This window comes from Leucopleurus acutus (assembly GCF_964270905.1).
Source record: "Leucopleurus acutus genome assembly, chromosome: 14".
Classification (NCBI taxonomy): Eukaryota; Metazoa; Chordata; class Mammalia; order Artiodactyla; family Delphinidae; genus Leucopleurus; species Leucopleurus acutus.
This window is the reverse complement of record NC_139156.1, coordinates 54102229-54123764: the sequence shown is the minus strand read 5'-3', so window position 1 is coordinate 54123764 and position 21536 is coordinate 54102229. Positions and strand designations below refer to the sequence as shown.

The following is a 21536-nucleotide window of genomic DNA, read 5'->3' as shown; positions in this document are numbered from 1 at the left end:
CAGCTTGTCCCTGGAGGGTTCCAGGGATGAGGCTACCACTCCCAACCTGGGTCAGGTGTGGTTTAGTCCCTGAGTCTCATACCCAGAGATTCCCCGCATGCAGATTTGATGGCAGCCAGGGTGATGGGCACCAGATCCCAGCTGACTCACCCCCTGCACCACAGGCCTTCTAGAAAGAGGCAGGACTTACGGGGTCAGTGTGCCAGCTTCAGCCCAGCTGGGACGCCAGGAATCCACACGGAGCCACAGGGACGTCACAGGGCTTCTGCAGAAAAAACCACAGATGCTCCCCAGGGGGAGCAGAGCCCTTGCTCCCACCAGGCTTGGCATAGCCTGTCATAGTCACCCTGTCCTTCCCCACCCCCCCACCTCGAGACCCCTGAGAGCTCCCCGGGGCAGGCCCCTATTTGAGCGGTCTGGGCCCACAGGCCTGCCCTCAGCCGGCACCTGCAGGAGGTGCCTGGACATGGGTGGGCAGAGAGAGCCGAGAAGTTCAGGGCAGCCAGGGCTCCCGAGGCCCGGGTGTGGCCCTGGCCCCACTTCTGACCCAGAACAGAGGCTCAAGGCTCTGCTCCACCTCCACCACTGCCCCTGCCCTGGGCCTCAGTTTCCTCATCTGTAAATGATGGACCTGAGCAGATCCCCAGATCCATTCTAGATCTAAGCCAGGAGGCCTGCTTGCTTTTATCATCTACCACTTTCAGTGCAAATAAATCTTTTTAAAAATCTGACAGTTCATAGGAACTAACTAAAAGAAAAGGTATACATGTAAAAATAAAAGGCCAGGCTCAGGAGAAACAGCTACTGTCCTGGGCCAGCCTGTGTCATCTCTGTGTGACTGGGTAGTAATCACCCACCCGCTCTGAGCCTTAATCTTCTCCTCTGCAAAATAGGATAATAGTGTCCCCAAGCTGCTGTGAGGCCGTGGTTGATGTGAGGTTGCTTGAAATGTGGCTGGCTTGCCTGAGTGGTCCATACGTGGGCTGTCAGCTCAAGAAGAGCCTGGCTCTGACTCCCAGTTTAGGGAAGAGAGGACTAGGTCACGAATTGGGAAATCCGCGTGCAGGTCTCTGCTCATGCCTCGACTGGCTGGTGACGCCAGGCTAAGTTCTCCTCTAGGCCTCCGGTCACTCCTTTTAAAAATGGAGCTGCCCAGGACTTCCCTGGCAGTCCAGTGGTTAAGGCTCCATGCTTCCAGTGCAGGGGGTTCGGGTTGGATCCCTGGTCGAGGAACTAAGATCCCACGTGCCTCCTGGTGCGGCAAAAAAAAAAAAAAAAAAAAAAAAAAAAAAGGAGCTGCCCAGAGGTTTTCTTCTCATGTGTCGGTACCAGGTGGTTAAGAAGGGTGGGCAGAAGGGTGTGTGGAGGATTGGCTGGGGCATGTCTGGACCCAGTGGGAAGAGTACGGACTGATTAGCCATGCCTGTCATGGGTGCAGGATGTAGCAGTAGCGTCCCATACACCACAGCCCTATGTGCTTCTTAAGGGCTCATCTAGTTATACCTGACTCTCCCTTGGACATGCCATTGCCCCTGCCCCTGTCTGGAGCTCCTGGAGAATGCCAGGTGAATGGATTTGGAGGCTTGAGGGGCTGGGGTAATGAAGACACAGTGGAGAACACCTCTTTGTCCTAGAGCTGGAGCTGTAGGAATATCTGCAGGGTATTTACAGCCTTCTAGAGGACACCAGATGGCAGTCAGGGGACCCTGGCTCTATCTCCAGCTTCATCCCACCCTGTGATCTCTGAGTGCCCTTAAGGAGCTGTTTCCAGCCTCCCCCTTTCCCACTTCATGGCATCTGAGCCTTTTGTCTGGCACATATAGGTTCAGTACTTGTTCAGTTTCTCTTTTCGTTCTGAGGAAACAAAAAGCAGAGGTGGCATAGCCTTGGGAATGAGAGAAAACCCAGCAACCTTATCCAGGGCTGAAGCTGGCCCTCCTTCACCTTTTGGGGAGAGAAGCTGGCAGTGAAAGTTCACCCTGAGGTCACGGACTTGGAGTGCGGCCAGGGGGTGGCAGGAGGGTTTAGCCTCAAGGGCATGGCCTGGGCCTGCTAAGGTGTCCCATGCCCCAGGGGGCTGAGGCACACCCCAAGTACAGCTGGGATTCCCAGCACAGCGTGGGGTGGGTCGGGACAATGGGTTGGCACCTTTGTCAGCATAGCATCAACACGTGTTCTCCCAAATCAGCCACCCTCTCCTCTGGATTAACTCTTGTGTCCCAGAAAAGGTTGTCAGGTGTACAAGGCTGCCCTCAGGAAGCCCCCTCTCTGAAGCACCCAGGGTACATTGTGTTGTCCCGTCAACGACCATTGACGGTAGGGGTTCCTGTAGAGGAGAGCGGGAGCTGGGAGATGGGGTCATGGAGAGAAGTAGGTCCACCCTTCCAGGAACCTCAAGAGCCAGGAGGTGTGGAGCCTGGTCGAGTCTTGTCATGGGGCACTCCCGGAGTTGAGAAGGGGGACCTGGATTTGGAAGAGCTGTTGTCCAAATCAGGATTTCCCTTTTCAGAACACTGTGCCCTGAGTGACTTCACTTACTCAGCGCAGTGGGCCGGGAGGCGTTGCACCTTTCTGTTTGACAGATGAAGGCTTAGGGAAATAAAGTGCCCTCCCACAGTCTCCCAGCCGAGAAGGTCTGGCTCTCAGGGCCCACCCCCTACCCAGGGGCCTCACCCCATGCAAGGCCACAAGGTGGCCCAAGGGCCTGCTCCAGCTGCCTGGCCAAGAATGGGAAGCAGCTGGTCCCGGTCAGCTGCCTGGAGTTGCCTCTTTCCTCCCTCTCCCCACTCATGTCTGTCCCTCTGCCCCATCTCCCTGACTTCCCTGGGATAGGACACAAAGTCACTGTGACTGTCTTTGCTTCACCACCACCCTCTTCCTCTGCCTCCAGGCAGTGTGTCTGGTGCAGGCTGCAGAGCTGCTACACCTCTCTGAGCTCCTTTACTTTTAAGAGGAGGAAGGCATCAAACTCCATCAGTGCTTGCTTAACTTCCGTCACTTTCATACCATTTATACTATGTTTAAAATGGTTCTTTAATCCTTTTAGGTTTGCCATCCCTCCCTTATTTAACCCTGTCCTAAGTAATAATATCCACGAACTCACCAGTGATAATTGCTCGAGTCCAGATACTTCACTATGAAAATGTACAAGTTTTGCCCATGGACCATCTAAAATCGTCTTTGTTCCACCAGTGGTACACGCATCACTCTTTGGAAACCCCAGACCGAGTTATCAGCGTCTCTCTCCATCCTGAGATCCTCTGATTAGGGCTGAGTCATTGGGTTTTCAGCTCTTGCCACTCTGGGCCCAATGATGGCCATCCATCCATCCGTCTAATAAACATTGCTGAGCACCTGCTGGGTACCAGGCCCTAGGCTAGGTTCTAGGAATCCACAACTGGAAGACATCCCAGCTGACGGGGGAGCTGGATGCAAAGACACCCCACTGGTCTAGTACCACCAAGTTGGGGGTGCGTGACAGGGGCACTGAGGACATAGAAGTAGAAGTGAGTGGCTCTGCTGGGGGAAACCAACCAAGCGGGTGACCGTTGAACCAGGCCTTAATGTATGAAGGGAGCCAGGCATTCTGGGCTGAGGCAAAGACGTAGAGGTGTGATCTTCAGAGCACAGTCCAGGAGGCAGGGAGCAGCCCCACGTGGAGGACACAGGATCAGCGGGGAGTAGTGGGAGGTGGGGGCCAGGCAGAGGAGGACCTAGAGTGACACTGTCACACTCAGGTCACTGTTGAATCCACGACATCTGCCCCTCCTGGAGTCTGAGAACTAGAAAAGGGCTGGTCGGGATGGGTCCCCTGGAACCCCAGGCTCTGCCACCAGGCTGACCAGCAGGCATGTCCCAAGTTCCTTGGCCCTGGCAACGTCTTGGAATGCAGCCTCTGCTCTGCAGACTGTAGGTATAGTCGCCCTACCACTGTTGGCGGCACTGCTCGCCCCCGGGGAATCTGAGCTGCAGATGTGCATGGTGATTGAATTGTTCCTGCACACCGCTGCTCACACAGCTCCCCTGGGGACCTGCCACTTGCCTGTGCAAGCTGTCAGGAGTTGTGTGTGCTCTGTACATCTGGGCCAGCCCTCAAGTGTGTGCGTATACCTATGCGTAAGTGTGCAAAGGGGGTACATAATTATGTGGGTGTGCACACACATATGCAAATGCCTCTCCCCTGGGTGCTTGTGTGTTAAGTGTGCCAGTTAACTTGTCTGGCCTCAAAAGGGAAAAATGTTAGTACTGCTGCTGTCAGCCCCAGAGAGCTGCTTCCAGGGCTCCGGGACCCCACTTTCCATGGGGCAGCTGAGAGCACCCTGCTCCCCGTTTCTAGGCAGGAGCCTGCTGAGGGCCATGTGCCTCCCCCAGCGTTTCAGAACAGGAGAGATGCTTCCAGGGAGCCTGGAGATGACCCAGGGCCCTGCTTAGACCCCGACAGATGAGTTCCAGTCCCGCTTGCCCTTGTCTCCCTGTGTCCCTCCTGCTGCACGAGGACCCAGGACCTGGTGGTTCCCAGGCTCCCTTTCGACTCTCAGCAGTCTACTCTCTGAGCAGCCCTACGTGCCTGAGAGCAGCTAGCTTTTCCTGAGCGTGTCTTCTGTTCTAGGCTCCTCTGAGGCTGGACTTGCCCATGCCCCGCTAGTGGTGAGTCGTGCAGAATGGAAGCTTGTCCCTTTCAAGAGCTCCCCTGGGAGCTGAGAAGACCGGCCAACCCACATGTCACCATCAGAAAACCTGCCTACGTGCAGTTAGGCCAAGCCGAGCGTAAGCTGCAGGGAAAAGTGTAGAGCAGAGAGAGGGGCAGCGTCTGCGGTCTTAGGTGACCCTGGAACAGCGGTTCTACCAGAGTTTCCTGGGCCTTCAGGCTCCCTGCAGGCCTGCCTTGAGACAGCCTTCGCAGTTCTAAAGTCAAGTATCCTGCACTTGTTGAGATGGCATTTTCCAAACAGCTGGAGCTCCTGACACCAAAATCCTAAGATGTTGAGTTTGAAGGGCTGCCAGCAGCCTGCTAGCCTTCGTTTTACAGATGGGAAAACTGAGGCCTGGAGGAGGGTGGCAGAGCTGGGCTGCCTCCAGGCCCCCAAGCTGACTAGCTGTGTATCTCCTGCAGGCTGCTGGCTGCTCAGACCAGGAGAGAGGGCCAGGGGCCACAGGCGGTTGACCGCCTGAGCTCACTCCCCACTGGGAGGTAGGCAGATGGTTAGAAGAAGGGCTGAGGCCCTGGGTACACCCAGGGCCGGGCCAACAGTGATCTCCAGTTGGGAGGGAGCCCGGCCTTGGTGGGCACTGGAGTTGCAACCACCACGGAGGATTTGTAGCAACTCGACTCTTAGCTTAGAGGAGTCCAGGCTGGGAGGAGAGAGACTGCAGCCAAGCCCAGCAACGCTCCTGCGGCGGAGAGCGACCTCTGCTGGCCGCTGAGCGCTCGCCACTTCCCGGCACTGGCCAGCAGGCAGGGAGCCCAGTGGCACCAGGATGGCCTTAGAAGCAAGTGGATGGGTTTGGACAGGTTGGGTGGAACCAGGGGAACATCTCTTTGGGCTGAGGCACAGACTTGGGTGGGGACTTCCAGGAGGCCCTGACAGTCTTGAAGGAGTTGGAAGAACAACACATTAATGGTTAGAAAGGCAGAGGGTTTGAATCTCAGCCCAACACTGTCCCGGCTGTGTGATCCTGGGCAAGTCACTTCACCTCTCTGAGCCTTTTAGGATTGAGTGAATTATCAGTGCACAGGGCCTGGCCTGGTGCCTAAACACAGCAGGTGCAGAACCAATGGAAGATCTCAGACTGCCCCTCAGTGAGCTATTAGCTCTCTCATGCCTCCTTCAGCCCTCCTCCTCTCTCCATGTCCATAATCTTTAGCCTTCTAGGCCTTGACTCTTTTTCTGCAGGGCTGGAGCCTCCAGCCCCATCCATTCCTGGTGTTAATAACCCCAATTTCCCAGTGATCTTGGTGGTTTAAAAATGTCACCTCATCTGTGAGTATCTCCTTCATTAGCCAGACATTTTGTTCTTTTATAGATTAAGACCTACACGACACACAGCTGTCTCTGTGATGGCTCTCCTGTCAATGCTCTGGGTCTCACAGGTGTCCCAGGCCTAGCCATTCATTTCTTGGTTCCTACAACATGGAGCCCCAGCCTGGGAGAAAAGCCGCCTGGTGTCTAGATCCAGCCCAGACATGCTGTGTGACCCGGGAAACAGCACCTGTGGGCCTCAGACTCCCCAGAATAAAACCAGCTGAACTCGGGGTGGTGGGAGACCTCAAAACACCTTTGGCCAATGATATTCTGAGCATCTTTGAATCCAGAAGCCAACTCAGTCCAGCCACTGGCCTCTAGAAAAGATTGCCCCTGAGCCAGAGTGGAGACAAACCCGACAGTCTATCTCCCCTTTACTGTTTGCTTCCTCGGGGGAAACCTGTGGCCCTCTGCCATGGCTCAACAGGGAAGGACAACCTCTGGGCCCCCAGGTGGCTGTCTGGGTGAGTCTGGACTCCTGGTGCCTGCTTGGGGCTTCCCTGGGTGGGCTGAGCAGCCCCAGGCCCCAGAAATGATCTGTCAGTCATTCTACAAGCATTTATCAAGGCCCCACTAGGTCTCTGACACTAGAGACAAAAGGCCGTGCCCATCCTTGGAAAAGTTCCTACTTTTCTTTCTTTCTCTTTTTTTTTTTTTTGGCCGAGTCGGGTCTTAGTTGCAGCACACGGGATCTTCATTGCGGCATGCAGACTCTTAGTTGCGGTGTGCAAACTCTTACTTGCAGTGTGCATGTGGGATCTAGTTCCCCAACCAGGGATCGAACCCGGGCCCCCTGCATTGGGAGTGCGGAGTCTTACCCACTGGACCACCAGGGAAGTCCCCGGAAAGTTCCTACTTAGAGACAGAGTGTTGTGTGGCCACCTAATCCCTCACCAGATTTCCACAGTGCAGGTTTCTAGCCCCCTGGGCAGTTAGCTTCATCAACAGCACCCCCTGCTGGCCTCTTGGGCCACCACAGGCCCTTTGTCCTGGTTGGCTGCAGCCTGCAGCCAGGGGATTGAAGCCTGCACAGGCCTGGGGTTTCTTTGTATTTTCCTTCAGCCTCCTCCTGACTTGGCGCAGGCCTTTGTTTTTTTCTGGGTTTTTTTTTTTGGCCGCGTTGGGTCTTCGTTGCTGCACGTGGGCTTTCTCTAGTTGCGTCAAGCGGGGGCTACTCTTCGTTGCGGTGTGCAGGCTTCTCGTTGCAGTGGCTTCTCTTGTTGCGGAGCACAGGCTCTAGGCGTGCGGTCCTCAGTAGTTGTGGCACACAGGCTCAGTAGTTGTGGCTCGCGGGCTCTAGAGCGCAGGCTCTGTAGTTGTGGTGCACAGGCTTCATTGCTCCGTGGCATGTGGGATCTTCCCGGACAAGGGACTGAACCCGTGTCCCCTGCATTGGCAGGCGGATCCTTAACCGCTGCACCACCAGGGAAGCCCCGAGGCCTTTGTTTAATGGTCCCTTTGGTTTGGCGTCCCTGCCCCACTGACTGTGGAAATGGCACTCTCTCACTGGGACCCTGGCATCCAGTGTTCACTCATGTCCTGGGTGGGGCTGGAAAGACCCAGGTGCCTGGGAGACCAGCAGGGTCTCTTCCACTCAGATGGCATCTGGCACCAGGAGCTGAAGTGGCCTCACCGAAGGTGGCATTGGCTCAATCCTGCTCTGGGCCCCACCCACGTCCCTGCTTCCCTCACCAGGGTTTGTCCCTGGTCCCTGGAGTCCAGGGACTCCAGGGACCAGGGACATTGGCTGAGGTTCCATGCAGGTAAACTCAGCAGGAGAAACCCAGCCCCTGCTTGGGGGACCTACAGGTGTAGCAAGGAGAGTAACCCTGTCACCACTCTCCCCGCTGACGCACACACCTACAAGACGGTGGTACCCTCCACCCTCCCTGGCCCATCCCCAGTACCTGTACAAAAGTTTTGGTTGTAGTGGGAAAGCCAGGATTCTGGAGCTGCTACTATAACCCCTGAGCTTCAGTTTCCTCATCTGTAAAGTGGGGATATAGTAACAGTGTCTTTGCCTAGTGCCTGGACCAGCACCTAACTTATAAGAGGAATTCAACAGTCACCTAATAGGTGACATGGAGTGGATATGGGGTTACACCAAGAGTTCCACGGACCCAAGAAACTGATTTCGTTTCCATCTCTCATGCCCCGTAGAGCTAGCACAGTATAGATATTGATAAGTGTTTACTAGGTGAGTTGGAAGCATGCATGGATGGGCAAGGGGAGGCTGAAGATGTTTGGGTGGGTGGGTGGATGGATGGACAGACGGGCATTTCAATGGATAAGTAACGGAGAAGTTGGATATCTGGGTATGTAAATGTGTGATAGTGGTGTGAATGGAGGGATGCTGGTGGGGTGAGGGTAGGAGAAATCAATGTGGGGATGCTACTCCCATTTTTACCTTTTTGCTGGAAAGCTCCAAGATAAGGTGAGTCCAACAAGCATTTATCAAAGTACAAACGCCTAAATGACCCAGAAACTCCACTTCCAAGAGTGTGTTCTGTAGATTAATTCACACATAATGATGTGGCTGATATAAAAGGCGATCCTTCAACACTGTTTGCAATAATAAAATCTGGGGACAGCTCAGGCCTCATCACTTGGGCAGGAGTGAGCCCCTGGAGCAGAAGGGCCTTTTCTAGAACCTCGGGCCTTAGGACAGCACCTGGCACGGGTGGACATTCAGATGGCAGTTGGATAAATGATTCATCGGTGCCTGGGAATACTGTGCAGCCACTAAGAAATGAAAAGGCTCTTTATGTCTTGATGTGGAATAAACTTTGAGATATTATTAAGAGGAAAAAAGCAAGGTCCAGATAGTGTGTACAGAATGCTATCGCTTGGGCTTCCCTGGTGGCGCAGTGGTTGGGAGTCCACCTGCCGATGCAGGGGACGCGGGTTCGTGCCCCGGTCCGGGAAGATCCCACATGCCGCAGAGCAGCTGGGCCTGTGAGCCGTGGCCACTGAGCCTGTGTGTCCGGAGCCTGTGCTCCGCAACGGGAGGGGCCACAACAGTGAGAGGCCAGCGTACCGCAAAAAAAAAAGAATGCTATCGTTTTATGGGGTTTTTTTTAAGGAGTGGCAGGGGATAGTACACATAGATATTTGCTTCTCTAAGATGAGTCCCTCAGAAGGAGACAGATGCCACTGGTTCTCTCCGGAAAGGCCCCTGGGGGCTGAACAAGGCCAGCACTTCACTGGACACCCGGGATTTTTGAACCACGCAAATGAGTTGCCTCTTCAAGCACAAGTGGAACGATAAGAAGTGCTTTAAAGGAGCTGCGTAGGGAAGAACTCCTTGGAAGGGGAGCAGGGCATTCTTCGCGAGGCTGCGGCCAGGCATGGTGTCAGTTCCCCCAACCAGGGCGCCCATGCTGGGGGCAGAGAGCCAGGGCATGGGAGCAGACAGGCAGACAGACACGGTCCAAGCTTCCACTAGCCATGGGACTTGGCAGATTTCAGACCTCAGTCTCCTCATCTGTAAAATGGAGATGCTTCTAGTCTTACAGAGCAGGCGTGAGGAGTCAAGAAGAGAATGCAAGGGCCCAGCCTACAGAACGTACTTGGTAGATGGGACCTGGTGACGTGGACAGAGATGAGGGGCCTTCAGGGGGCGGCATTTCGGGAGAGCAGAGAAGGCCAGGTGCTGGGGGCCTCTGTTGAGCAGCCTGTGTCTGACCCACGTGTCTACAGCCTGGCTTCTTGGAGGGCAAACAGACAGTGACGAGCAGACTTACGCTTTGGCCCGAGGACCTGGACCCGTGAGCGGTGGGGGGACCAGAGGGGAAACCTCTCTCTTCTCTCTCTGTCTCGCTGCCTCTCCTCCTCCATCGTTATCTCCATCTCTGCCTTCACAGTCGAGGCCTCCCTGGAGAGGCCTGGGGGCTCCAGGGGCCTCCTCACATGCGTGCTCATGTGCCCCAGGCCCAGCGCCATTCAGGAAGAGTGAGCCTCCTGAGTGCGACAGCTGTGTCCCCCAACCACTCGGCCGTGAACTGGCGTCAGAGCCCCGGGGCCTCGTTCGAGCTCTGACACAGGCTCCCTGTGCCACCCCGGGGAACTCCCTTCCTCTCTCTGAGCCTCGGTCTCCTTATCTAGAAAAGGGGTCGGTGCTGAGGGCTGCCCTCCTTCTTTCCCAGGAGGGCAAAGGGGAAACATGGAATTGTGGTTTGCAAACTCGAAGGCGTGGGGGATTCGGGGAGGGCACCTGTGACGGGGCTGCTGCACTTAGACCACACGTGCAGTCAAGGTCGTCATGTGGAAAGATCCCTGTGCACACACACACGCGCACACACACACACACACACAGCCACATCGAGTGGGTAAGCCCTGTGCCGGGAACCTGCGGATGGAGCCGTCGTCCCTACTACCGCCGCCCAACACGCACATGTGTGTAGAAATGCGTGGTGGACACGCCTGCCCAGTGCCCACATGAGCCACCCACAGAGAACACCCAGGAGCACCTCCTGCCCTCAGCCCAGATGGGGTTCCCCCACGGCTGAGCGTGGAGAAGCGCTGGCTGGCCGTGGCCGCAGTTCCTCCTTCCAGCGCAGGGCTGCCCGGGGCAGAGGCCACCACAGCTCACGAAGGGCCCTGGAACCCGCTGGGAGCCACTGAGCCCAGCACACCTGTGTCAGGGCAGGAGGGTGGCGATGAGGCCGGCGGGCCTGGCACAACCCCAGTGACACCCACTCTCCTCTGTCTTCACAGGCTGGACAACGTTCATGGCTCTCGGGTAGAACCCAGTGAAACGGCCAGAATGAATTCTATGGACAGGCACATCCAACAGACCAATGACCGACTGCAGTGCATCAAGCAGGTGGGTGTGTGGCCCGGGCTTGCTCCTCCGCCTCTGGTAGCCAGGCCCGCTGGCGAGGGCAGGGCAGGCGAGGCGGGCAGAGCAGTGGGGATGCTCTACGCTGTATAGCTGAGCACCCAAGGTGCTGGGTAGAGGTGACAGTGGGCAAGGCCGACTGCCTAAGTCTCCCCAGCTGCCCACCTCGTGAGAATGTGGCTGGCATGGACCAGCCTCACACTGCAATCACCCACCTGGGTTCAAAGGCCGGCTCTCTCCTGTCCCTTCCCTCCCCTTCCCAGCTGTATGACTTTGGGCCAGTGTCGTGCCCTTTCTGAGCTCTGCTGTGCACTCTGGGCTGTTTTGAGGATAAGGTGAAGTGCCTAATCTCCTTCCCAGACCCAAGCTCCCCACTTCTCTGCTCCAGGGGTTCTCTGTGAAGAAATAGAAAAGGAAACCTACACCCAGAAGAGGGAAGGGAGTCACCCGAAGTCACACAGTCCTGCCCCACAGGTGCCCGGAGGGCCTCGTCCCAGAGGGTACAAGTTCCCCCTCCTGCCTGTGCTCACACCAAGCTTAAGACGCGATTCGCCTGCCAGTTCCCTGTCTGGATTGCTCACGGTGGGCTCAGAGGTCCCCACTTTAAGAAGCCTGGTTACGCTTGGGCAGGCAGATGCCCCCCAGTGGTGACCAGGAGTGATGCGGCCACCCTCTGGGCTCAGCTTCCCTGCAGCCCAGGGCAGCAGTGTCCCTGCACAGGCTCCGGTGTTGTTTTACTCCAGGAAGGGGCAGAGGCTTTGCCATCAAACCGACCTGAGCCCAAATCCTCACTCCTCCACATACCCACCCACGGTATAATCTCAGGCCTGTCCCTCTGTTTCTCTGAGCCTCAGTTTCCCCCGTGAAGTGGGTCCAATAAGGCCGACCTCGTAGGATGCTCTGAGGACATTGTGGGCGGAGCACGTAGCCCAGGCTGGCACGTGGCAGGTGATCAGCTCACTGTGGCGGGGGCTCTTGTCCTCAGTGTTGCAGTGACAGGGAGGGGACAGCTGTGGCGAGGCCCCTGGCTTAGGCGGGCTTAGCTGGCAGCTCGGGTAGCCAGCATAGCCCTCTGGCCTCAGGACCCCGGGGGGAGGCAGGGGCAGAGCTCACAGTCCCACCCCCACCCAGCATGCCCCCTCCCCGCTGAACACCAGGGCCCAGTGGAGCTGAGGCTAGTTGGCAGGAATGAGGGATGTGTGCCGTCCCATTAGCATCACGCAGAGCAATCTCAGAAGCCTGGGCCGGGTCTGAGGAGAGGAGATTGAAGCAGACTTGTTACAGATTGAACTCCACAGAGCAGCTCTCCCAAACGCCAATTACGCCTCTGTTCCCCGTCACAGAATAGAAACCAGACGATGGGCTCCTCCTCTGCCCTTCCCTCCTTCTCCTCCGCCTCTAGGCTCTGCGGGACTCTCTCCCAGCTCTGCCTTTGACCCAGTTTCTTCCGCCCATGAGGGATCAGCTGTCAATGGCTCCACCCCCAATAATACAGTCAAGCCCCTATGCCAGAGCCCTCTGTGTGCTGGGCAAACAGCTCCCCCTCAAACCTGCTCACAACTTGTCTTTTCTCTCTGCGTCTGATTCCCTGCAGGAATCAGGGTGCCCTTTAGTCCCTGGGCCTCCCAGGGATCCAGCGGGGGCAGAAGCCCACCCAGGAGCAGCCCTCACAGGACTCAGATTTACCAGTCAGCGAGCCTGAGCCCCTTTTCCACCACTCATTGGTTTCCTGACCTTGATTAAGTCACCGCTTCATCTCCCGTCGTCAGTAAATGGGCGTCGTGATGCACACCCAGCCATTGGGTCCCAGAGCTGTTGAAAAGCCAGGGGTCGCCTCCACTGCCCTCCCCCCGCCTGCCCTGCACACACACACACAGACACACACACACACAGCTCTGCGTTTGGGCCAGAGAGTGGCACACCTGTGAGGGTGAGCAGGCTCTCCAGATGCCCCCCCACCCTGGGCTATCCAGAGCTCCCTGTGTCCTCCACGCCCACTCCTGCATTTCCAGGCAGACACAGCTCAGCACTGATGTCTGTTCCTCAGCTGCCCCAGAGGGCGACCGCGGCTGGCTGAAGACTGTTGATTCTCAGATGTCCCGTATCCTAATTAGAAGAGAAAGGTCTGCGTGCCCTGAGGATGATGCGTGTTGGCTGTGCCTACCTCTGGCTGGTGGAGCTGTGGCTCCCATCGGGGGCCTCACAGCCTCCGACTCTCGGTCCTGCCTGACTTCTACGGCGCAGCCTTCCCTGTCCACCCACCCCGGTTCTAGCCACTACTGGCACGCGCCAGCCCCCGAGCACCCAGCTATCCATCTTCCCTCCAGGCCTCTGTCTCAGCTGCCTTTCTCCTTTCTCAGCCTCAGGTACAGGGAGAACCAGTGCCCCCTCTACAACATGACCTACTCCTGTCCCCACGGGCTTATCTGGGCTACACGTGCAAAGCCATGCAAATCAGCTAATTCCTGCACAGCAACCTCCCCAAACCCCAGGTGCCCTTTTGAGTATCTGCACTTCCCATTTCTGAGCCCTGGTGCTTCCTGGGCACCCAGTTACCTCACCCATCCTGCTCTTTCTCCCTTAAGACACAAGCCCTGCAAGGTATACATCAGGTCTCCCACCAGGCTGAGTTCCTCAGGGGCAGAGGATGTGCCGTATTCCTCTGTAAGTCAGCAGAGTCCAGGCCAGGGTGGGGCCCAGATATGTTGGGGAAGAATGAGAGAGGGGTGGACTGACAGATCGATAGCTAAGGGAATGAATGGATGGGTGGATGGATGGACAAATGGAAAGGCAGTTAGGTGAGCGGATGCTAGGTAGATATAGATGATGGATAGATGAATGAATGGATGAGTGGGTGGTTGGATAAGTTCTGGATGGATAGGAAGATAGGTAGGTAGATGAATGGATGGATGAGTGATGGCTAAAGTAGTAAATGGATGAATGGGTTGGTGGGCAAGTAGATAGATGCATGGATGAATTGATTGATTTTGGGATGGATGGATGGATGGGTAGATGGATGGATAGATGATTTCATTCACAGATGGACTGATAAAATGCATTCATCACTTGGTCTGGGTAGCCAGTCCCTAATCTGGGCATTGGTGTCCCCAACTCCTGCTCCAGCAGACTCAGTGGCCAGTGGATATAGCCCAGAAGGATCTTCTGAGAAATTGTAGAGATGGGCAGGCTTCCTGGGGAGGGACGGGGTATTAGTATCCAGTAACAGCCACAGCCAGGGAGGCCTCTGCCTGTGATTCAGATCTGTGCTCCCATCCCCATATCAGCAAAGGGCAGCCAAGCTCAGCCCACCCAGCCCTGCCCCTCCACTGGGGACCCGTTCTGAAGCTGCCGGATTGCTGGCCAGCTCTGCAGATGGACCATCCTTCGGCCAGCTAGCTGCTCACTAGCCATTAATGCGTGGGCTTGGCCTCGTGCCAGTGTTGGGGGTTCTGGAGGTGAATGGGGCCCCAATTCTGCTCTCAAGGAGCTTGCAGGAGAAACAAGAAACTGTACAGAGGTCCTGGCATATCAAGCAATAGCAGTCTTTACCTGACACCTACTCTGTAATGGGGATGTCATGACGTATGTTGGTTCTAAACTTTGCAGCAGCACTGCAAGCTGTCCCCACCCCATTTTGCAGATGAGAGATCTGGAGCTCAGGAACACACCCAGGCTGTGTGACTCAGTGGCCGAGATGGGGTTTGGTCCAGGTCTATCCTGTTCATTTCATTGCATCACGTAGCCACCCTGTAGTCTAAACAGATGACAAAAGCACAGAGAGGGCAGGAGGTTTGGCCAAGGCCACAGAGCCACAGAGCAATAGCTACTGAATGGGGTGCCTGACGTCCTTTCTACCAATGAGTTGCGCCCATGAGTCACTACCATAGCCCAGGCCGAAGGCCACGTGAACTGGCTAGGTCGAGAGTGGAGAAGCTCAGCGGTGGGCTGGACCGAGATGGGAGGCTGGGTGCTTGGGGGCCAGAACAAAACTGGGCCCATGAGACTGGGAGCCCAGAGCCCCACAGAGGTGTGCCTAGGGTGGGAGTGCTGTAGGCGGGCAACTCTGAGAGCACCAGGCGGTGGTTGCTGACCCTGCTAATTGGGTGTGACATCATGGAAATAAACGGAACAAGTCAGTTAGCAGAGGGAGACTGCTAGGCAGGGAATTAACCGATTTGCATGGCTTTCCACGTGGAGACCAGATGCCGCCCGTGGCCTTGGAGGGGGCAGGTTTTAGGGAGGGCACAGGCGGCAGAGGCGAGGGCCCGTGCTGCCCTCTCAAAGGGTCTGCTTCTGGCCGTGGACGTCCTCCTGTCTTCTGCAGGAAGATCACGCGCAGGGAGCTCTGTCTTTGCAGAAAGAGCCGTGTGTGGGGCTAGGGCGGGAGCTGCCGAGTGCACAGCGGAGCCTTTGGGAGACAGAGTCGGGGCCAAGGGCAGCCCCACGTGGGAGCATCCCACGCACCAGGCGCTCTGCCAGGGGCCATATAAGCCTCATCGTGGTTAATCCTCACCGTGGCCCCCTAACGGAGGGCTGTGTTGCTGCATGCTTGCCCTCTTTCTTTCTTTCATCTCTCCCTCTCCCTTTGCTCCCACAGAGGGAGGATACTCCAATTCATTTCACTTTCCTCCATCCACTTTTAAATCTTGCCTTTCACAAACCACATCGTAATAGCAGTGATGAAACCCTAAGCAAGACAAAAATTCCCACCACCAAGCCGTGATCTGCCATCCCCATTTTACAGATGGGGTGACTGAGGCTCAGAGAGGGGAGGGGTTGCCCTAGGTCAGTAGGTAGTTGTGGATGAAGGCAGTGTGACTCCAGGGCACCAGCCCCACAGGGGCTCCCCCAGCACATTCGGCTCGCCTCCCAATTCTGAGGCCTGGCAGCTCCTAAGACCCCTCCCTGCCTTGGCTCTGAGGCAGACTCTCACTGCAAGTTGGGAGAGAGCCACTGCCCTGGGGACAGCTGCTGTTCCCAGTCTCTCCCAGCACCGAGGACACAGGGATCCCAGAAGGTACCACCATCCCCTTTGCAGCTGGCTTACACTCCAACCCCTGTGGACACCTTCTAGGTGTCCTGATGGAGGACCCACAGGCGGTCGCACCCAGCCCTGGAGTCCCAGCTCAGCCCCAACCTGCTTCATGACCCTGGACTCAGTGCCTAGTTCGGCCTGGCCTGGGAAGACACGGATAAGTGTTAAGGAGGGAAGGGGTAGCCATGGAAGCCACCCTCCACCCTTGTCAGCCCCGTGGCCTGGCTCTGAAGCAGGATCTAGACGCCCTGGCACCAGAATTCATTCTCCGTTAACTCAGACCCCGTAACTGGGCGGGGCCTGCACCCCCGAGCTGAGCCAGACTGAGCCCAGGAAATCTGGCTTTGGGGAACAGGGATGGCTAAGCCGCATACACCTGACCACGGTGTGACAGTAACCTGGGCACAGTGTGCTTGAGCGCACCTTCCCGGCTGGGCGTGGCCCGGAGGCCTCTTTCTGACGCCCCTGCTCTGACTGTCTGGCTATAGCAGGGCTTGCCGAAGCCGGAGCAGGCAGCATGGTGGTGGTGGTTACTGGGGCAGGGGTGGGGGTGGGTGCTCATCAAGAAGGAATCTCCAGGGCCAGTCTGTCCTGACTCGGGGAGAGCCAGCAGCCCCAAGGATGGGAGCCACATGCCACCCTCCTGAAGGCCACAGGGTTTCCTACCCCACTGCCAGCATCCAGAAGACATTTTAGTATCTAATATTAGTGCCCTTTTCTAAACCCTGGTTCTTCTATCTTTGCGATGGGGCCGCGAATCCCCATGCCACCAGGAACTGGGCTGGGGTTGGAGATGCAGAGGGAAGGTGGATGAGAAGGAGTTTGAGAAAACCCATTACTCCTGGCCTGCCCCTTTCTGTGTGTCTCCTCCCCAGGGATGCCTGGGGTCTTTGCGGCCCCAGACTCCCACACTAACGTGTGCTGGCCTCATTCCTGGAGCCTCATGCTGCCTCTCCTTTCCCTCTCCCACAGCACTTACAGAACCCTGCCAACTTCCACAATGCTGCCACGGAGCTGCTGGACTGGTGCGGAGACCCGCGAGCCTTCCAGCGGCCCTTTGAGCAGAGCCTGATGGGCTGTTTGACGGTGAGTCTGTACTCGCCCCGCCTGTGTCTGCACCCAGGGAGGATGGCTAGGGACTAGTGCGCCTGTCCAGGCTGCTGCTGGAGGGGAGGGCCCTTCTGTGTGTACCCGACACACACACCTGCAGGGAACCTGGTCTGATGGGGAGACAGAGTCCTCGGGATTACATGGGTTCTTGACAATTGGTGAGAAAGACACAGATCCTACTTTGAAGAGTTCCAAGTCAATGGGAGTAAATGTTCCATCAAAAGTAGAGCAGAGAGACTCTTGAAGGGTTTTCAGCCCTCCTTTTATCCAGTCATTCATTCATTCACTTAGGTAAACATCTTTTGAGCTCTTTTTATAGTCAGCCGGCCATCTATCCATTCATGTAAGCGTTTATTGAGCTCCTATTACATCCATCCATCCATCCAGATGAACACTGATTGATCCCTCGTTTATCGTGTACAATCCCCTCTGCTAAGTCCTGGGAAACTGAAGATGAGTGAGACCTTGCCAAGCCTGATTCCCTCTTTAGGGGGGAGACAGAGGTGGAAAGAGACGGTTGAGAAAATTGTGTACAAAATGGAGGCAGCATAGAGAAGGGAAGTGTTATCGGCCTGGGTGGTGGGCAGGTTGCAGAAAACTGAGAAAAGGAGCCACTTCTACATCTGCAGGAGTTTGATACATCTGCACACGCAGCTGAGGATAGCGAGAGCATTCTAGGCACATGGAATGGCACACACCAAGGCCCAGATGTGCAACAGAACCCAGGGAACTGAGATTAACTCAGCTTGGTAAAGGTCTAGGATACAAGCTGGGCAGAGGCCAGGCCCAGAGCTAGCGGTATCATTTGCCAAGCTTCGGAGCTTGCTGGCTGACAGCCACGTGGAGGGAGCTCAAAGCTTATGCTTGTCCCCAGCCACGTGGCCTATATCCATAAGGGTGAAGGCACCTCTGCGGCCAGTGAGGACAGCTGCTCAGAGGGTCCTGAGTCAGCTTTAAAGGGAATGTGGCTAAACACATTGCTGGGGAGCCCAGCTACCCCAAGGCTTGGAGAGGAGAGGCCAAGACTTACGCCTGGCTAGGCGGGAACAATAAGTAAAATTCAAGGGCACCATGTTTTCTGAAAACCTCCAGGACAAGAGAGAGGTGAAAGGCCATCACTGCAGAACACCTCTCCTGTGCCTGACACTGAGCTTGGCCCGCTGGCTACGCCTTCTCACTGTGTCCTCAGAGAAGTCTGGCCCTGTCTTCTTCCCCATTTCATAGAGAAGGAAACTGAGATGTTGTGACTGACTTCCCAAGTTCACACAGCCACTTAGAAGTGGACCTGGGATTCAAGTCAAGACCCGTCTGCCTCTAGAGGGGATGTTTCTGGCCATTAGGGATGCGAAGCAGGGACGCAGCCAAGACCCTCCCCGGGCTCCTCCGTTTGTCTGAAGCTGACACCATCTGGCTCCCTCAGGGCCACAGGGCCAGATCAGGCGGCAGCCTGCACTGCCCAGCCCTCCTTATTCTCCAGCCCCCTGAGCTCCCCCTCCCTCACCCAGCTCCCTTAATCCTCTTTGTGGGGATCCTGAGTCAGGCTAAGCCCTGCGGGCAGAGACAGATGTTACTCCCATCCCAGCTGCTGGTAGCCGTAAGTGAAGGGGGAGGGGGGGCTGCCACGCTCCCCCAGCACCGCATCCCAAGCCTGCCCCTGCCTAGGAGGTGGGGACCTGAGGCTGAATCCAACAATGGCCCTGGCCAGGCTGGCTGGGCAGGTGGACAGGAGATGACTAGAAACTGACCCTGCCCCAGCCCTGTCATCCATCTATTCATTCAACAAACATTCACCAAGTCCCTGCTGTGGGCAGGTCCTGCACAGGGGCCCCCCGAGGGGTGTGCAGTGAGCACAATGGGCCTCTCTCAAACAGCTTACCTTCCAATGGGGAGGCAGACGCTAAACACATAAGGAGTATGTAAGGATGTAACCCAGCGCCCTGTCAGAGGGGGCGGGGTGGTGGTCAGGAAAAGTCTTGGTGGACATGACCTCCAGCTGAGACCTGAAGAGCAAAAAGGAGTCAACCAGGGGAAGATGAGAGAGAAGGGTGCTCCAGGCAGAGGGAACTGCCAGTGCAAAGGCCCCGAGGCTTGATCTGTTCAAGGAACAGACAGAAGTCTCAGATGTCTGGAGCACAGGAGAGGGAGAGGGGTACAAGATGAGGTCAAAGGGGGAAGCAGAAACCAACCAACAAAGAGCCTGCAAGCTAAGTGAGAAGAGTTTGGAGATGATTTGAAGGGCAATGGGGAGCCCTTGAAGGGTCTTAAGCAGGTGAGGGATGGGATGTGATTTGTGTGAGCTCTGAAGGGGAACATCCTTGGAGGATAGGATGGAGGGATTCTGGAGGTCTTCCTGGAGGAGGGAGCCCAAGGAAAACTGTAGGATCTGATTGGCAGGGGATGAGACCACAGGAAACTGTGTAGACAAAAGCCCAGTGCCAGCTCTGCACCCCAGTTTAAGGCATACACTTGGTTGAATGGCCAGCTCTGACCCCCACCCGAACCCCCGACCTGCCGCTTAGCCAGAAAGGGGACTTTGGCCCACTGGTCACAGCCATAGAGACCTGAGTCTGACTGTCACTTGGAGCACAATAGAACCAGCAGCAAGAAAGGTTGGGGGGCGGGGTGGGGTCATAGAAGACACCCTTGGTGCCCACAGCATTTTCCTGGCACTGTCTCCTTGCATCCTTATGAAGACACTGCAAGGGGTCAGGGAAAGGCTTATCAATGCTATTTTACAAACAGCTTGCTGCAGTCCCAGGCTGGTACCACTGACCCCCCCAGGAACCCCAGGGCCCTGCTTGCTCCAGTCCTCCTATCCCCCTGGGCATCCTCAGCCCCAGCCGTGCCCCATGGGGAGGGATGAGATAGGACAGGTGAGAGATCCCAAGGGGCCTAGGCAGGGCGAGGCTGCCGAGTGCCCCCCATCCCGCTCCACAGCGCACACACACACACACACACACGCACGCACGCACGCACACACTCGCACCGCTTCCCGTTCAGGGGGCAGCCTGAGCCCTCCAGGTTGCTGTCATCCCCTGGGTGACCTCTGGAAACAAAGTCCTCTGGATCCGGCTTACTTGGAGGATATAAATTAAAAACCACTTAGCCTTGGGCAGTAAATGGACACATTTTTGCCACACCAGGGCCAGGCCCTGGGATGAAGAGCATTGGGACGCTGGCAGCCCCCTGCCCCACTCTCTCCTTCATGCCCTCTGACGCCAGGATGCAGAAGTGCAGGAGCCCCACGGCCCCTCCCGAGGGGCATCAGCACGGGCACTACTTACTCTGCAGGACCAGGTTCTTCCCTGGCCCCTCCCTTAGCAGCAGGGCTGAGCCCCCTCTCTGGGGGTCCCCCTCAAAGTCAGGCCTCTCTGGACTTGCTCCTCCTTCCTCCCCTGAGGTGGAACATGCTTGATCTGCTCGAGGAACAGAAAGAAGGCTGAGGCGGCCAGAGCATAGGAGAGGGGAGACGGGTACGAGATTAGGTGGGAAAGGGAGACAGAAACCAGTTAGCACAGCAGCAGTGCCCTCCCCGTCTCTCCAGGGAGGAATTCCCTACAGCCTCAGAGTGTTCACTGCTGAAGCCATGGGTGTATGGTCACAGACAGCATTCACTGAGCTGTGTGCCTGGTCCTGGCTGTCATCCTTGCAAGAAGGAGATTTTGTACCCATTCCACAGATGAGGAAACTGAGGCCCAGAGAGGTTAAATCACCTGGGTGAGATACAACAACGAATAATTGGCAGATCCAGAACTCTGTCTCATGCCTGACTCCAAAGCAGCAGCAGCAGTGGCCACAAATACCTGTCCACCCCAGTATTGAGAATGGTAGCAAAGTAGGAAATGAGGGCTCTGCCCTGAGGGGCTTAGGGTATAGCCATGAGACAGAACTGGGACACATGGAACTGGCAGAGCCCATCACACACAACCTTGGAAATGAGAGACATCCTTGTAACTTTACAGAAGAGGAACCTGAGGCTCAGAGAGGTTAAGTAACTTGCCTTAGGTTGCACAGTATAGGATGGAGCAGGATTGGAGCACAGGCCAGTTCCCCTGACTGCCTCATAGAAAGTCCGAGTCCAGCCACCAGCTGGGAGCAGAAACCCCTTCTTTAGCATTTCCCAGACAGCCTGTCCTGCTTCATGGCCAGGAGGCTCACTGCTCTTCAAGACAACACATCCCTTTATGGGACTAACGAAACTGTCACATGCCTTTGAATATGCCCCCTCTCTCGCCTCTGGACTTCAGTTTCCCTCTCTGTGGCATGAGGGGCTGGACTCCCTGACCTATAGGGCCCCAGGGTCTAGGTCTCAGACAGCCAGGCTCCACCGGTCAGCCTTAGGAGCACCTCGAGGGCTGGGCCGAGCCGAGCTGGCTGGACCCAGGCAGCCAGCAGAGGGCAGCAGCTCTGCGGCCGCTCACCGCAGGCCTTTGCTGGGGAGAGGTCTTCACTGAGGGGTCTTTACGCCCATTGGGGTGGGAGAAGGCCTCTCTGAAACACGACAGGAGGCTGCTCAGCTGAGCCTGCC

General features: G+C 56.4%; 1 protein-coding gene across 1 annotated transcript in view; it reads left to right on the top strand.

Moving 5' to 3' along the window:
* ZMIZ1 (zinc finger MIZ-type containing 1) overlaps window positions 1–21536 on the top strand; it is a 141785-nt gene that overhangs the window by 26351 nt on the left and 93898 nt on the right. The window contains exons 2-3 of the mRNA XM_082854962.1: window positions 10740–10848; window positions 16871–16984. Of these exons, the coding sequence (XP_082711088.1) occupies window positions 10789–10848; window positions 16871–16984 (174 nt within the window). The 5' untranslated portion in view covers window positions 10740–10788. The remainder of the gene's footprint in view (window positions 1–10739; window positions 10849–16870; window positions 16985–21536) is intronic.